Consider the following 17,528-nt stretch of genomic DNA (forward strand, 5'->3'; position numbering starts at 1 on the left):
AAGTAGGTACGGGCTTAAACAGGAGCACTGCAAGGAGGAAATAATGTGTATTGTTGAAAAATCAGGTGTGTTGCCCTTTGTCACCATCTTACCTCCCCCCGCCACGGATCGTGCCTGGGCTCGGTGCAAGGGCAGGGATGAGCCCCGGTGCACTTGACCGCTGATGCTAGTCCCCCTCCCCTGCAAGCACCAGCCTTCCCCCTGCCCTCTCCGGGGCCTTGGCACCGCCACAGCGCCCGCACTGTCGCGGGCTGGGCTGCGGGCGGCGATGGCGGCAGGGGGGCATCCATCCTCCCTGCATCCCTCCATCCCTGCATCCATCCATCCCTGCATCCATCCATCCCTGCCAGCCCGCTGCCTCTGCCGCCACCGTGTGCGTCAGGCGGCCCGCCCGGAGAGGAGAGGGGAACAGAGGGGCTGCGGGGCGGGTGAGGCCGGCAGGGGGGCATCCCTCCATAGCTGCATCCCTCCATCTCTGCATCCCTCCATCCCTGCATTACTCCATCCCTGCATCCATCTATCCTTGCATTACTCCAACCCTGCATCCATCCATCCCTGGATCTCTGCATCCATCCATCCCTGCATCCATCCATCCATCCCTGCATCTCTGCATCTCTGCATCCATCCATCCATCCATCCATCCATCCATCCATCCCTGCATCTCTGCATCCATCCATCCCTGCATCCATCCCTGCATCCATCCCCGCATCCTTCCCTGCATCCATCCATCCATCCATCCCCGCATCCCTCCCTGCATCCCTGAACGCCTGCCCGCCCGGCCGCGGCTGCGGCTGCCCCGCAATGACATCACCGTGCGCGGAGCCCCCGCCCGCCGTGCGCGGGGCTGTGCCGGGGGCCGGGGCTGCCGCGCCCGCCGCTCGCCCGCCCCTTCCCTCCCCTTCCCTCCCTCCCTCCAGCCCTCCAGCCCTCCCTCCCTGCCGCCGGAGCGCCCGCGGCCCGCGCACCCCGGCCTCCCCCGCGGCCCGCAGGGAAGAGGATGGCGGAGAGCGAGGCCGAGACCCCCAGCACGCCGTGCGAGTTCGAGAGCAAGTACTTCGAGTACAATGGGGTGCGGCTGCCGCCCTTCTGCCGCGGGAAGATGGAGGAGATCGCCAATTTCCCGGTGAGGGACAGCGACGTCTGGATCGTCACCTACCCCAAATCAGGTAGGCGGGCGGGCCGGGGCTGCCGCGGGTGCTGGGGCGGCTCCTCCTCCTCCTTCTCCTCTTCCTCCTCCTCTTCCTCCTCCTCCTCTCCCCGCTTGCAGGGTAGCCGGGGCCGGGAGCGAGGGCTGGAGATGCCCCGGCGCACCTGCGAGATGTGGGGACGAGGCCTGACCCCGTTCGCCACCGCGGGTGTGCCCGGGGATGGTGCCCTGTATCCGGAGATCGTGCTCTGTGGCCGGGAATGGTGTCCTGTATCTGGGGATGGTGGCCTTTGGCCAGGGATGGTGCCCTGTGGCTGGGGACGGTGCCCTGTATCTGGGGATGGTGTCCTGTGCCCGGGTATGGTGTCCTTTGGCTGGGGACGGTGCCCTGTATCCGAGGATGATGCCCTATGTCCAGGGATGGTGCCCTGTATCCGAGGATGATGCCCTATGTCCAGGGATGGTGCCCTGTGCCCGGGAATGGTGCCATGTATCCGGGGATGGTGCCCTGTGCCCGGGGTTGATGCTGTGGCCAGGGATGGTGCTCTGCACCCGGCAGCCCCCGCAGCTCTGCAGGGTTGCCAGCCTGTCCCAGGCATGGAGGGGGCTGGGGGTCTCTGCAGGGCACCCACGGGTGGTGGGTACACAGCAGCACCCAGCGCTGCCCTGCTGACCTCACCTGGTGGCCCCAAACTGCTGGGGGACGGCGATGCTGCTCCGGGCTAGGGAAATCTCGCTCAGCAAAGATGTCGAATGGGGAAGGTCTGTGGCATAAATCCGAATGTGTGCACAGGTTTGATGTCTGCTCCACAGCCTTCCCTCCCTGCTGCACTCCCGAGGCTGCTGCCCAGATCGTTCTGGGAGAACATGTGCTCCAAGTACATTCTTGCTGCACTGTCTGAATCACCAGAAAGGCCTCCTGTTTGCAGTACAAGTGCATGTTTTCTCTGGTAAATGCATCCTTTGGCTGTTGTATACCATTTGGGTGTCTACTTTTAATGCCGTATTTCTCGATTTTTTTATCCTGTCTGTTTCCAAGCAAAAATATTTAAAGAGCATTGCCGTGGATGTAGTGCTGCCTGCAAAGAGACAGACAATATGGGAGCTTTGTACCCCACCTGATAAAATCAGATAAACTCTTTCGTAAGTGCATTCTTGAGTGACTTTTTCCTTGACAATGAGATGATCTCTTTCTAGGAAATTCAAAGTCCATTGGAGATAACAGATGTCAGCTCTGTAAATGCCCTTGTAAAAAGATGTTTCTGTATTGTAGGTTTCTGACTTACTTCATTGTTTGTTGTGTGAATGGCTTATGCTGTTCAATTTCTTGGTGTGCTGCTTCAAAGCGTGCACATTTCCACGATGTAGCATCTAGTATGTATTCATCTTTTCTCGAGCAGTTTCAAGCATTTGTCTTCACATTTCTTGGTATTTTATTACTAACTATGCTCTTAAAGACTGGCAAGAGCTTGACAGATAAGACATCAGAAAAGAAATAGTATGTAGATGGATAGCCCTCTAAATGCTAGGATTAGGAATAGACACCTACATTTTAATTGTTCTTTTTAACTGTCTTCTTGAAGATTTATAGCATGCAGCATGAGCACTATTTGATTCTTTCTGGTTTAAGATTTGAATTTTGAGAATCTCTGGCTACCATGTTCCTGTGTCAGAATTGCACCCCAATTTCCTAGTGGCATATTGTTAAATATCCTCAGCCAACCTCAGCCACTCTATTGTTAATATAGCTGGCAATAGCTTACTTTTCATGGTTAGACAGTTGGCTGTGGAAAGCCAGCTTGCATAATCCTATTTAATTTGCCATTTTGTGCATACAGCAGCATCATATTGGATCTCTTGGGGCCCCAGTGACAGGGAGCTGTCCACTCACAAAATGGTCATGCTGTGAGAAGATTTACTGACAGTCACCAGGAGAAGGAAAAAATGATTGAGATTTTGGGACACCAAAACTGAAGGTGCAATATTGTGTGGACGAGCTGGAGGAGCAGCCTTGAGATCCAAATAGGATTTCATTTGCCAGGAAAGAGAATGCTTGGGTGGTGAGTAATCTGATGTCCTTGTTGTGGGGACAGACTCTAGACAATAATAGCACCGTCAGGCTCCACCTTTTTGTAGCACAAAGTCTAGCAATCCCATGGAAGCCTGTTTTGTCAGCTGATCCTGTCTGGCTTACAGCTTATTCAGGGCTTCAGAGGGGCTGCTGGCTAGGGACAAGCATCTCAGGAGAAACTGGGCTTCCCTAGGATGGTTCCCACTGATTTAGCCAAGGTCATGCAGGAAGTCTACAGCAAAGCCAGGAATTGAATGCAGAACCCCAAGTTCCTCTGCAATACCCTAACTACAACTTCATCTTTCTGCCTCTCAGTAGTGCTGACAGATTTTTCTGTTTACTGGATCTAATCAGAATTTTCATGGTGTTGTTGTAATGAAAAAATATAGGTTTAGAAAAGAGATTTCATGCCCAAAATGTAATTATTCAGGATGAAATGCTTCAGATTATTCTGGTAATATTTAGAAGTAGAACATGGCTGGGACCACTTACCTAGTTTCTGTTAATAAATTGTGTTTGAACAATATTTCAAGGAAGATAAGCTCACCAATGCCGAGTAGGTTCAACGAAAAACTTTTTTCTTGTTCCTAAGGAAATCAGCTTTGTTCAGGGTAGCAGCAGCTCTCCATCTGCTCAAACTGTGGAAAATACCCAAACAAGTCTGTGTGCTGGATGTGCGAGAGGCCAAAGCCTGTGGCTACAAGCAGAAGGCTCCAGCAGTAGCTGTTGGCCATATGGTGGCTTATCTGGCAAAGAAAATCCACAAGTGGCTTATAGGGCCAGTGTTGCGGTTTTGGAGGATGTTACAGCAGACTTTACTCTAGAGCTTCTCTACTCAGCCCAGTTCAGCGCCTCAGTGCTCCAAACCCTCTGTCCCAGGGCTGGACACTGCACTCTCACCGGCCGGGGAGCCATAAGGCTAGCTCTGGTTCGTCTGCTTCCACAACCGGCGGTGATAAAGGAGGCGAGGAGGGTCTATGCGTTGTGTCCATGGAAGATGTTTATTCGCATGGTGCAGCAGAGGCCAACGACCTCCCTGAGGCAGAGATGCCTCAAGGGCGAAGGCCTCACATGCACAGCCACATGTGGAGCATAGACACACGTGGAGCATAGACAGCAAGATGGTGGAGGGTAAGGGGTTTTATAGGGAAACAGAGAGGGGCAGGGACAGCACACAGGCCCAGTGACCTCTGGGTACAGGGGAGGTACAGGGCGGAGTTAGGAGTACAGGAACCAATAGGGGAAACCCGAGGGAGTGGCCAGGGCCACGTGGGGTTAGGGTACAGGAACCAATAGGGAAAACTGGGGGCGTGGCTAGGACTGTGTGGAGTAGGAAAGGCAGGACAATAGGTGACAAGGACAGTCGTTAAGAAAGGGGTGTGGGGAACTTGCAGCTATTATCACAATATTTCCCCATTTTTTACTAAATTAAAGAGGGAAAGGCTTTTCCTAAAAACTTTCATAGCAAATTTTTAAACAACAGGAAAATGGCAAAACAACATAATATAAAGCAATGACAAAATTAGTTTTGCTGTGAGTATGGGGAAAACGATGATGCAGTTGGCTGATTTTGATGTTGGAGTTTAGTACAGGTTGAATTTTCGGACTGCAGTCATGTTTGTAGTCTGTTTTTCTTTTGCTGGGGCTGCTAAGATGAAGGCAGGGTTTGCAGCAGCAACGGGGTTGTCACCGAAGTCTTTCTCAGCTTAGGAGAGGGAGAAAACTTTGGATGCAGCGCAGCTCCACTGGGTGACACACAGCTCTTCCCTGCTGTGGCTCTGCCGGGTCTGGAACAGTTCCACTAGGCCCCAGCACGGCCAGACGGCAGCACAGCTTCAGGGATTGCTCTGGCGCAGCTCCACCGGGCTCCGGGGGCAGTGTCTGCCGCAGGGAGCTAGAGGTGCAGCCCCACCGGCTCCTCCGAGCCTGCCGCGGGCAACTGGAGGTGCGGCTCCGCTCCTGGCCAGGCTATAGCTGCTTCTGGCTGAGAGGGAACACCTGGGAGGATGGGAGGAGGGGCTCGCACCGAAGAGAAACATTCAGATGGGGAAGGATCTGTAACCGAAGGGAGCGCCCACCGACGCGGGGGAAGAGGCTACAACGGAACACGAGGGATGCAGGGGGTGGAGCTCCGGCAAGCTCGGGAAAATTTCAAGGGGAAGAAGACAACGTGGCGTGCCTGACCATGCGGCCGGCGCCATATTGGAAAACACGTGGAGTCAGCTCGGCTGAAGTTTGGGGCACAGGAAAGGAGGTTAGCAGGGATCTCGAGTTAGAGTGATCAGTTCTAACCCAGGAAAGGGACAGGAGAGGCTGAAAAGCGTACGATCAGCTCTCTCCTGAGGGACAGAGGGGGAGCACGAGCTGGTGGAGGAGGGGGTGCTACCAACACATGGCCGGCACCATGTTGGGGGATACATGCAGGGGAAGGTGCTTATTAGGGAGAGAACAAGGGTTTTTCACTGTCAGATAACTAAATAAAACAAAACACAGATTAGTTTACTTTATCTCTCGCGTGCAAAAACTTCCCACACAACAGCTGATTCCCCATTCTTTATAAAATATGCCTAATTTTATAAGAAAAACTTCTCCTAAAATGGGGGCACAAAACTTAGGTCTCCCCTTGTTAGAAGTGGGTTTTTTCTTGTCGAGATTTCGCATGGAGCGCGACTCCCTTCACCTCGACAAGACACCACCTCTAACCCTCCACCCATCCCGAGGCAAAAAGAACAAACTAAAAAGAAAAAAGGGACCCCTGTACTAAGCCGACCAGGCCTTCACCGGCTCCCCTCCCAAGGGGCTTTCCAGAGGGCTTACCAAGCATGGAGAATCAAAAAAAAGCATTCGGGATGGTTTACCGCCGTTCAGCCGACCTCCTTGAAAAGCGCAACTTTTTTCCAGAGGCTACTGGCCGCCCCTTCGGTCTTCTCGCTGAATGCAAGCTTCTCGTCGGGGAAATGGCTTCTCAAATGCGACTACTCCCCTGCCGCAGTTGCGGCTGCAGGGGGACGCTTTCCAGGGTGGCTTCTGCCCCACGTTGGGCGCCATTTGTTGCGGTTTTGGAGGATGTTACAGCAGACTTTACTCTAGAGCTTCTCTACTCAGCCCAGTTCAGCGCCTCAGTGCTCCAAACCCTCTGTCCCAGGGCTGGACACTGCGCTCTCACCGGCCAGGGAGCCATAAGGCTAGCTCTGGTTCGTCTGCTTCCACAACCGGCGGTGATAAAGGAGGCGAGGAGGGTCTATGCGTTGTGTCCATGGAAGATGTTTATTCGCATGGTGCAGCAGAGGCCAACGACTTCCCCGAGGCAGAGATGCCTCAAGGGCGAAGGCCTCACATGCACAGCCACATGTGGAGCATAGACACACGTGGAGCATAGACAGCAAGATGGTGGAGGGTAAGGGGTTTTATAGGGAAACAGAGAGGGGCAGGGACAGCACACAGGCCCAGTGACCTCTGGGTACAGGGGAGGTACAGGGGCGGAGTTAGGAGTACAGGAACCAATAGGGGAAACCCGAGGGAGTGGCCAGGGCCACGTGGGGTTAGGGTACAGGAACCAATAGGGAAAACTGGGGGCGTGGCTAGGACTGTGTGGAGTAGGGAAGGCAGGACAATAGGTGACAAGTACAGTCGTTAAGAAAGGGGTGTGGGGAACTTGCAGCTATTATCACAATAGCCAGGACTGTTTCAGCTGTCCAAGGGGCTGATGAAATGGTCTGGAAGCCATTTGGAAGACACTGTACACTGCAAGAATAGACAGTGCAGCTCCAAACATGTGAAATGGAGGTGGTGCTTGGAAATGGTTACAGTTATTGGTAAATTGGGAGTGACCCAGGAAAAAGCTGTTCCAATGATGGTAGAAAATCAAATGTACCAGTGGCCTTACTGGGAATAATGTAATAAGCCTAATGGAAAATGACTCTGCTTTAATGTGATTTCCACTGATGGATGGCTGAATAATGATACCCCTTATATCTTTAATTATTCTTAACACCTGTGCCCAATCAATGGTAACAGCTTTTGGGAGCTTCTGGACTATGAGAAACTTGTGCCTAAAACCTGAAGACTCACTTAGATATGTGACTGTGTCTCTGTTTATACATATGGTACTACTGTAATTATAGAAACCCTTTTTTTATCGTGGTGCCCAATTTAAAATCAGGTGTGCTACTGCTCTTGAAGAAACGAAGTCAAAAGTTTCATCTTCCATATAACTTTGTAGCATAGAGTGGGCAGGCTGAGTGGGACACGCAGATTTGCAGGAGAAAATGTAATCCAGAATGCTGCTCTCTGTAACATGAAAAAATGGGAGCTCACACCACAGATAGGACACGGATGCACTGTTTATAGAGAACACCGTGCCTCAGTCACAACTTGCCTTGAACCCTCTCACACTGTGACTTTCTGTACCCTGCTTGAAAACTAAAATTCTCATCTGTGAACTTAAAGCAACAGTATCAATGGAGAAACAATTTTTTTCATGGTGTTCCCTCAGTCACTGTGCTAAGAGCCAGATTGGCTGTTGCTAACATCAGTGGTTTCAGTGGAAATTAATCAGTCCCTAAAGTGTGGTGTTTAGCTCAGGTTCACTCAGGGATTTATTGTGTCTTATGATGTTGCCCTGACTGGACATGATCAATCCATGTGCTTACTCAGAAGCGGTGCACAGCAGCTCCTTTAAAATCTTATGTGTGTTTTAAATGAATGTTTACTTTGCATTCTTGGGTCAAAGCCCCCAAATTCATGCCTTTTGCGAACCTGGTAATTTGAGGAAGCAAGTTATTTACGTTAACAATGAAGCTGTCTCTCCCACAGTGATTATTTTGCCAGATAATTTTTTGGAGTTCTGTGCGGAAAAATGTCAATTGTTGGGCAAGTATCAGCTTCAAGTTCATGAGAACTTGCATTTGGTGCCAGACAATGGGTCAAAAGAGCAACTGTTGCGTATGGCCTTACCTGCCTGGAGGTGGTTTTTTATAGGTTCTCAGTTTTCCCTGTAGCACTGGAGTTTTGTAACTCCCCATTGGCTGTTAAGGAATATGATGACTCTAGACCTTTGCTTTAATGAAGTGCCAGCGGTGAGTTTGTGGGTCAGTCCAAGGACAGCTTTCATGTGTGTATATTTACTGAGCTCTCTTTGGAATTCTTTCCCACTTACCTCCGGGGTAATGTGAAATGAACCAGGGGAAGTCCATTGCAGTTGTCCATTCATTATTTGTCTGGGAGGTTCTGTGTGCACAGATCACACCCTGTGGGTTCTCTGTTCTCCTCCTGTTCCATGTGCCTCTCCCACTGTGTGCACGCCTCTTTCATCCTCCTGTTTCTAGCATTCCTGAATCCAACCCTTCCTCTTGCTGGGTCACCAGGATGCACCAGTCCCTTCCCTAGCTGATGGGGGGCTCTGTCCCTCCTCTCTTCTGCCACATGCCAGGGGCTCTGCATTCTTCCATGGCCCATTTTCCCTCATCCCATAATCCCTGTTATGTTCTTCCCTCTGTGTGCCCCAGGGTTTTTTTCTGTTGTGGGGAAAGAGTTGTTTGATCCATTAGAGCTACAACAGGGAGAACTGTTAAACTGTGAAAGAGGTACAGAGGGTACAATAGAAACACCAGTTTTCTCATTTGTCTGATTTCCCAGTAAAAGTAATAGACTTCAGCTCATCAACATCTAAAATATTCTTTAATTAGACTCGGCACTCAAAAGTTTACATTTAAGGTAAAGAGAAGCTTGAACCACCATTGGAGATGTAGATGCATATACTTTTTCTTTGGCCACAAAGTTGGTTTAAGGATTTCTTATCTTTGGCCTCTTGTTTCTTCCGCTTCCACTCAGTCTTAGCTGTCTGTGGAACCATGTTATAAAAACAGGTTGGCAAAATCTCGAGTAAAGAAATACATTATAAAGGGAAAATGTACCAAAGGAGCATGCCAAAATCTTTCTTGGTTCATCTTATGCAATCCTACCTTTCATGTTTTCCACAGACTTTAAAAATCTCTTTGCAATGAGGTTATATTTACAGGTGAGATTGGTACTACTGTACTTCACAGTAATAGTCTTATTATTCAATATAAAGAGTATTATTGCTTGACTAAGTTCACATGGCTGCAGATACCCAGACGTGCACAGGTCGAGCACTGCTGACAGTCAGTCCTGATTTGCACAGTCATAACTGAGAGGAGAATCAGACTGAAAGGTTGCCCAGGGATGTTCCTGAGCTGTGGGAAGCTCTCAGCTGGGAGCTGTCAGAGGGACGTGTGGCAGCTGTGGTGGATTGCAAAGGTTTCCCTGCTAATGGCAAGTCTGAGTGGCCTTTGTAGGAAAGGCTCCTCGGGGAACACAAGCATCCATGTGTGGTAACTTAGTTGACTTGTCTTAATTTCTAGTGTTCTCATATGGAACTTTTCCCAACAGCTTTGTTGGTGTTATTTTATAACAACAGGTTTGGAGTTGCAAAAGAACCAGATTCTACTCTGCTGGATTTATAGTCCTATAACTTCTGCAGAATTTCTTTGCCTTGGGCTTAAACCATTTTCATTTACAGAATTAATGCAAATGTTACTGGCCCAGGGGCATGCCTCAAGAAATCATGAGGTTGGCTTAAAAATCAAGACATTTTTACACAAAATATATTTGGGATTCTTTTCCTTTCACCTCTGGTTTTTGAAGCAATATTACGCCCTGTGACATGGAATGATGAGAAATCTCTGTTAGTTCCGTGAATCTGGATGAATGAGTTCATATCTTTAAAATCAGAATATAGTATGTAACTTTTTCTCTTTCACAGTAACATCACAGTTACTTGGTTTCTTTAAATAATGTATAAAGCTCAGATATTGTTCTGTTTTAATGATATTTGACTGTGCAGCAATTCCCATCCCAGCTGGCGAGAATGAAAGGAATTCTTATTCAAACAGAAAGGGAACAGCAAACTGCATTGTGTGATAGAGATATGCCTTGTGAGCTGTCTGTTTAGGGACTGATGGACATGGTCTACATTTGAATCTGATTTCATGCTCCTGATGACTGAAATCATGTTCCTTCCACCACTGAAGAGTAAATACTCCACAGCTTATGCTTAAACTCCCTCCATTGAGGACCATTCAGGTGCAGAAAGCCACACCTGTAGATTAATATTTCTGGGGGCTAGAGCCACTGGGTTCCTGTGCTTTGAATGTCCTTTTGAATTGGGTCTATCTTTTCATTTATACATAGCTCAAAATACCTTCAGGTATTGACTCAGTGTCAAATGCTACTAGGCAAAGAAATTAGTAATAAAACTATCAAAAAATAAGTAATTGGAGACAATGTTAAGTTTGCCACTGATGCATTTGACTTGATTTCAATGTGAGTAGAATTGAATAGGTCCTTGTATGCCTCAAACTCAAAATACAAGTGTGGAAAAACAATCTGTATTTAAAGGAAACTCCTTTTGTTATATAGATAGCAATGTTTCTCTCATGACCCTTTTCTCAAACCATTGAAAAGATGTTACTAGAGGCAGAACAAATGGCTCAGAAGAGGAAAAATGCTTCAGATATCTAATAGGTTTACTGGGTCTTTTGCAAATGTAGCATAATTGCTTACTGAACTTGCTTTTTTTTTTTTTTTGGTAAACAGGCACAGGAGGAAAAAAAGAAAAAAGCTTTTACCCTGGGTAAAAAATGTATTCTGAATATGTGAAATCATAATGACTTCAAAGACAAAAGAATTAAAAAGTGATGTAAATCAGCCAAACCCACCAGCCAATCATTCTCATTTCATGTTGATGTTCGTTTGTCACAGTGAAGATATTAATGAAAGGAAGAAAAATGCTTCATTTTTTAATTCTTACTATGCAGTCTTATTAAATGAAGACTTTTCTCTTGTTGGGTACATTAAGGACTCATACACCCTGTGCTGAGGGGAAGGAACTACCCTCTGTATTGTCCCAAAAAAGCTGCTTTAGAAGTGGTGCAAGGTTTGGTACCCTGGGCATGTGATGTGACTTTGTGGCTACAGATTCTGTGACTTGGGATAAATCATTTAATCTTTTTGTCTGTGTTTTCTACCAGTGGCATGTGGACATGTTTCTCCTCTACCAGAATTTTTCATATGTAATGAAAAGCAGTTCTCATGGGCAAAGGGATGCCACGTACCATATATATTTTTGTAGAGAAACTTGCAAATTGCAAGGTCTGAAATTGAATTTGTGTGAGACAAGATGCTTTACTCCCTGACCTTAGACAAGCAATAGCTGACTGGACAGATTGTGTAGAGGCCAAACGATGCTGCTGGAAATTCTGAAATGAATGTGCTGCCTTTTTTAAAATATATAACCTTTGCCTGCAGCTGTTTCACATTATATTATTGGTGTGCTACCTTCTTGAAATTTGACCACCTAATATGTGCAAATGCACATATTTTCCTAGAAGGGGTTGAAACTGAGGCAGAGAATTGCATTTTGAGTAGTGACAGACATCTCCTGAAATTATTATACGGGGAGCCTGTTCACAGGAAAGGGTATGAGATCTGCCTCAACACGTCTTTTCAACAGAGAGGCCTTGTTGTTTCCTGATTTCTGATCCTATCTCAGCCAGCAGAGCTCATTGTGAAGCTCTGCATTTACCCACAGACCATATTATGACTGAAGAACAGAACACAGAGTGCTAGAGTTGCCCTAGAAATCAATGGTGCTAAGGGTGACTGCAGTTCTTTTCAATGTAATGAAGTCCTTGAGCACGATTTCAAAACCCATGATGACTTGTCATCACAGCAAAGTTCTTCTCTGCATTGTTGTCCTTGGTACAGTGTGTGAAAATGAAGGGAAATTAGGCACAGTGGGAAGACTTTCTGTTGGAGATTGTGAACTCCTGCTGGGGTAATGTATTATGCCATTTAGGCATGTTTTTTTGATATGGGCTCTAAAAAGCTGGCAGAATAAGACTGCCAGAGGAGGAGGCTACAACTGAGGCAAGCCTGGCTTGAGGGCGTGTCCCATCTTTTGGATGCTCCAGAGACAAGGTGAGATTTGAAACTTTGCTGATGCGCTTTTGCCCATCGCCGTGAGGAGGTACCAGTGCTGCTTTGCACAGGCAGAGTTTGCCACATAATTCTGATATGCCTGAAGCAGAATCTGCCCTGTAGCAGGTATTAGCCATTAAAAGTGCTCTTCTGTTTGTCATTCCTCTTAGAAAAACAACCCACAAAGTGTTTTGTATGGATGCATTCTAGTATGTCCCAGGCAAAATTTGCTACGTGAATTGGTGCCAAAAGTAGAAACTCTTTCAGCTAATTTGGCTGATATAATTTTAGGTGAGTGGGAGCAGTTTGTGTGAAGTTACTCCATTAGTGATGACACCTGGTGCAGACATGATGAGCATCCACAGATATGGACAGCCCAGCTAAAGCTTCAAGAGAAGAGTAAAATATTTTCCCTTTGAATATCTGATACCAAGAGAGGTCTGCAACCAACCAGTAGCAGCTGTCAGTGAAAGACCTGTGACAAAATCCTGGTCACCTGGATATGAGGAAGTCATGGATGTTGGGACAACCTTGAAGACACAAACCATGACTCTTTAATCAGAAGGCAGATGAAGGCCAACTTGTGGCCTCTTGTTTTTAACAGTAGATCTGTGGACTCACAGTTTTTAGAGCTTTTAGGGTGCTACTTACCCAGTCCTTGTTGCAGAGCACGTGAGGATGTTGTGGCTTATTAAAAAGGGTAGAAAAGAAACGCTTTTTGCCCCAGCTGTCCTCAAGAGACCTCTGACAGCTGGGACAGACTGGGGTAGCCATGGGTTTTATGCAATGCCTAGAAGGTATGTGACTCCTGAGCTGTTCTTCTTGTGGTTTTATAAAGTAGGAAACAGAGAAAATCTGGTTATCTGCTTCACTGTGGCTAACGAGCCAACTAAAACACTAGCAGAGGCTCTGGCCAGCTCTCATCCTTGTTGTTTCCTTGCTTGCACATTCCCTGACAGTTCTGTGCTTTCCCAGCATGTTCCCCAGCACAGTGTGGGGGACCCCTGGACCCCTGGAGCCCCAGGAAGCCATGCACGGATCTCTCTTCTCTGGGGAATCGATCCCTGTGGGTGTGGGTTTGGCTGTGCCACAAATCCTCCCTGAGAATGGGACCTGGTGTGTTTTATTTACCAGTGTAGCTCCAGTTTCAGCATCCAGCACACTCCACAGGAGTGTTTTTCTCCAGGCTGTTGCTGGTGTTTGGAGGGGACAGTAGTGGCCCAGATGCTCTGTGGTGGATGTGCACTTCTCATCCTGCCCTCTATTGAGTATACTCTGCTAATGTAAGGGACAATCACGACTCAGGCCATTTAAGAAAAAACAGTACTAATGCATTAGCCAAAAATAGCGCTGCTTTGTAACCAAGCAGTTCATTAAAGCAGTGCTTTAGGATACTGTATTGGACATAATGGCAATAATTCTGTTGATAATACATGTGTGTAAACAGTTCAGTGACAGCATTTTTAACCAACAGAAAGTAGGTTTTCATCCTAAACAGAATAGCGTTTTCACAGTGTGCTGTTTATAGCCTCTGGCAAAACATATTCAAAACACCACTCAGAATTAATAGACCCATGTCTGCAGAATTTAGCCTGTTGGGTTTGGTTTAAAAGCTGGTAGCTGCAAGGGGAAAAATAAATTGATTATGAAGTCTGAAAAAACCTAATACTGTGCTTACTGAATGTTGCTGGAAATTGTGTATATTACATTTATTTTAAATCCGGTCTTACTTTAGTTGTTGCCTTCACTTTCAGAAGATCTGGATTCAGGTTCCCTGTGTACCACAGACTCTCTTGACAGGTCACTATTGACTATGGGGCATTTAGACCATATAAAAGTCTTAGAGGATGAGTATTCAGTCCTTTCTGAAAATTGGGCCCTCTAATAAATATTTAATTGGTCAGTCAAAAAAAGCAGTGTGGCAATATAACATCACAATTTCAGTTTTTATTCTGAATCCGGAGTCTCATTTAGGAACAGGAGAATTGGAAAATATGGTATCAAGGTTTATACATTATTTTTATTTTTAAAACCCTAGTTGTTAATGAAAATCTCTATTCTTAAGCCAGGTGGGATTCAAACATGTAGGAGAACTTCAACATACAGACCTCAAGAGGAGATACTCTAATGTTGAGGAAATGGCTTTTTCTTCTTATGGAAAAATCTAATTTTCTCTCTAATATTGCAGGGTGAAGATGAAATCTGTCACACTGACCTGCAGATTTACACTAGAATTAGCCAGGGGGGAATGATCTTGCAGGCAGTCAGAACAATGATGTGAGGCTTTGCTGTACAGCACTTGCAGGCCAATCTGGCAGCTCTAGCAGCCCTCAATTTTATGGGCACTTGCATCTACCAATGCTATAAAAGAGTTATGAGTCATAATGGATCTGTTGCATTGGATTAGCCAAAATTTGGGCAAGCATTGGCAGATCAAACAAAGTATAGCTATGTGGGATTGCTGGATTATTAGCAATAGTATTTCTTTATTTTGTTTTTCCATGTGGTTTCCAAACAAGGGGTGAATAAAGGGAATATATCAAAGGCCTTTGCATCCTTGGGCTTCAGGTTTGTCCCATCTTAGCTGATTAGAGTGGAGAAACGGAAAGAAACTAGAGAAGCAAAATTTCACAGGAAATCTTACAGTTTTATATCTGCCACTTCACTTTGAACACATCTGTGATGTCCAGTGACTGCAGAGGAGTGCTGGTGGCCAGAAAGTGTTGAGAGAAGCCAGAGAACATCTGCACCAGAGCTTATTTCTCTCCTCCACAGTGACTAAATTTGACATTGGAAGGCATCCACAAGCCAAAAGGAGTAGCTGTGGTGTTTCCAAGTCGTGTCTGTCTGGCTTTGCTGCCTGGATGCTGCTGCAGCAGCTCCTGCTGAGCACAGTGGCTGTGGACTGATTTTGCTCTTGCTGCTGAGCCATTGGCCATGGAAAGGGCACAGAGGAAGAGTTCCCAGTCACAGGGACTGCTGGGGTGTGATAGGATTTGTAATGAGTCCTGGTTTCTGTGCATCATTAGGCAGCACAGCAAAGGACAGTGCATCCCCAGCAGCACACTTGCCCACTGCTGAGCTGGGCTGCTTTTGTGCATGCTGTTATGCAGGGTAGGAATACAGCTTCATAGACTATTTAAAAAGGTCTAAAAACCTGCAGATTCTGGCAGTAGCTTTTCACAGCTGTTTCCCACCCCCTCTTTCCAGATATTGTGTGATAAACTGGAACACTCTGTGTTCTCCTGAGGCATTTCATTGACATAACAGAGGAGCTTGTCAGGAAGAGCATTTCTCAGGTACATTGCACTGAAATTCCTCAGATGCTGACTGGCTCCATTTTAGTTGGAATTGGATAAGTGCTCATGAATTCCACGTCTGTTTTGGCAGTATGACCTTGGAGGTAGCAGGGTGAGCAGTCTTCCTCCAGGATGAAATGTGGGTCTGCTGCAGAATGAAAAAGAAAGGGTAGAACTGCTGGGTCCTTATTAATGTGGCATCTGGTCCCCCATGTCCGAAAGCTGGGAGTTAAATCCTGTTTGTCAGTGATTATCCTTCTGTGTTGTCCTTCTGGAGCAGCCCGAAGGAGGTGTGCATGTACACGTACAGATTTTCATCAGTGCAAGGGGGAAGCAATGAAGATTCTAGACATGCCCAACATCCATTGCCTCAGCAGGGCCAGAAATCTAGGGAGTAGAAAGAGAAGCTCTGCATATTTTTCAATTTTTTTTAGCTTGCCTCACCTTTTTCTTCTGTCCAACAAGTATAATAACTTTCCCTTTACTGAGAAAGTGCCTGTGACATTTTGATCTGGCCAGGTTTTGTGATAGACTGGGATTGTTGCCGTTGTTCACATCATCTCCTTTGATAATTTCAGTCTCAGGAATCTGCCTTCCATCCATATAATGATGGTTCTTGCAAATCTCCATGGAGATCACTAATTCAGCTGTGTCACATGGCAAACTTCTGTGTTTTACACACAGAGGGGGAATCAGGGACTGCAGCAGAAGACTCACATCCCATCATGCTGTGGCATTTTAATAAATTCTGCTAGCCCTAGTCTAGGCTTGGGCTTTTCACCTCATGGAGAGGTAGAGTATCCCAGATGTTTTGGCTTTCCAGCCAGCTGGTGTTCCTGGATTTGAAGATGTTGCCCTAGCAGACAGGTCTGGAATTTGGGCTGCATGTTGCTGGATTAAGTAATCATTTCTAAACCAAAAGAACATTCAGCTCTGATACCTTTAATCTGAGTTGGTTTTAGTCCTTGTAGAGATGTGAGGAGGTCATACATATCTAATTATATATATATATATGTTGCAGTGGCCCAGCAGCATATATATCTATATCTATATCTATCTATATCTATATCTATATCTATATCTATATCTATATCTATATCTATCTATATCTAATCTATATCTATATCTATATCTATATCTATATCTATATCTATATCTATATCATCTATATCTATCTATATATCTATATCATCTATATCTATATCTATATATATCTTTTAGATTTTTTTCTTTTTAAAACAATAAGCATGTAATGCTTTAATTTGTTCTTTTAAACAGGAAACCAGGTCAATGATAATATTTTTACATGGAGGTCTTGGAAGGTGTGTGTGTGGGGGGGGGGTAAATAATATTTGATTAAGGGTGACAAGTTAAGAAAAATCACTGTTCCCTCAAAATTTAATTCCCTAGTTTTCATTAAGAACCTGAAATTCCAAAGCATGGTAACTTGAGTGCTAACGTGGAAAAAAATCAGGCTCATACAGTGAGTGACAAAAGAGAAAACTGGCTCAGAGTCCATGGGTGAGGGAAATTTGAATCAGTGGTCCTGCTGCAGGTGTAGGGCGGAGAAATTCCAACCTACTGGGTGGTCAGAAGCCAGGAGTCTGAAGTGGCAGCTTGCACTCCTCCCCTTGGCAGCAGCAATATTGCAGGAATTGGGTTTGCTGTGTCATTTGGATGAGGATGTTGGATGTGTGCAGCACTGCACATGTACCACAGGAATTTGTGTCTGTGCATGATAATAATGAATGCTGACACCCACAGATTTCAACACTGCTTTAAAGAGCATGCACTTGAGGGGAGATTTTTATTTTCCTGCCTGAAGTACCTGCTGAGTGCTCAGCATTTCTCTTTCAGTGTGTTGCTGGTTTTGGTGGAAACACATTTAGATGGAAACTTTTCAGCTTCCAACCCCCCACTTTGGGTGGGAAATACGTTGTTTCCCACCTGTGCAGCTCTCCGTGGATCTGATGGCAATCAAGCCACGTCTGGTGCACAGTCCCAGGTCTGA

The 17,528-nt window shown here is 46.4% G+C and overlaps 1 protein-coding gene across 2 annotated transcripts in view; it reads left to right on the plus strand.

Moving 5' to 3' along the window:
- The first annotated feature begins 870 nt into the window (after positions 1-870).
- The window catches only part of SULT4A1 (sulfotransferase family 4A member 1), a 28,972-nt gene continuing 12,314 nt past the window's right edge, over positions 871-17,528 (plus strand). Inside the window, exon 1 of one of the 2 annotated variants that reach the window (XR_014849348.1) lies at positions 871-1,166. Coding sequence is in view for 1 of the 2 variants with exons in the window: in XM_085048983.1 (XP_084905109.1) it covers positions 998-1,166 (169 nt within the window). In the remaining variant the exon portion in view is untranslated. The remainder of the gene's footprint in view (positions 1,167-17,528) is intronic. The other variant, XM_085048983.1, reaches the window with a different exon arrangement.

Source organism: Lichenostomus cassidix, chromosome 1Aa (genome assembly GCF_008360975.1).
Source record: "Lichenostomus cassidix isolate B80296 chromosome 1Aa, HeHo_3.0, whole genome shotgun sequence".
In the NCBI taxonomy this organism is placed as follows: Eukaryota; Metazoa; Chordata; class Aves; order Passeriformes; family Meliphagidae; genus Lichenostomus; species Lichenostomus cassidix.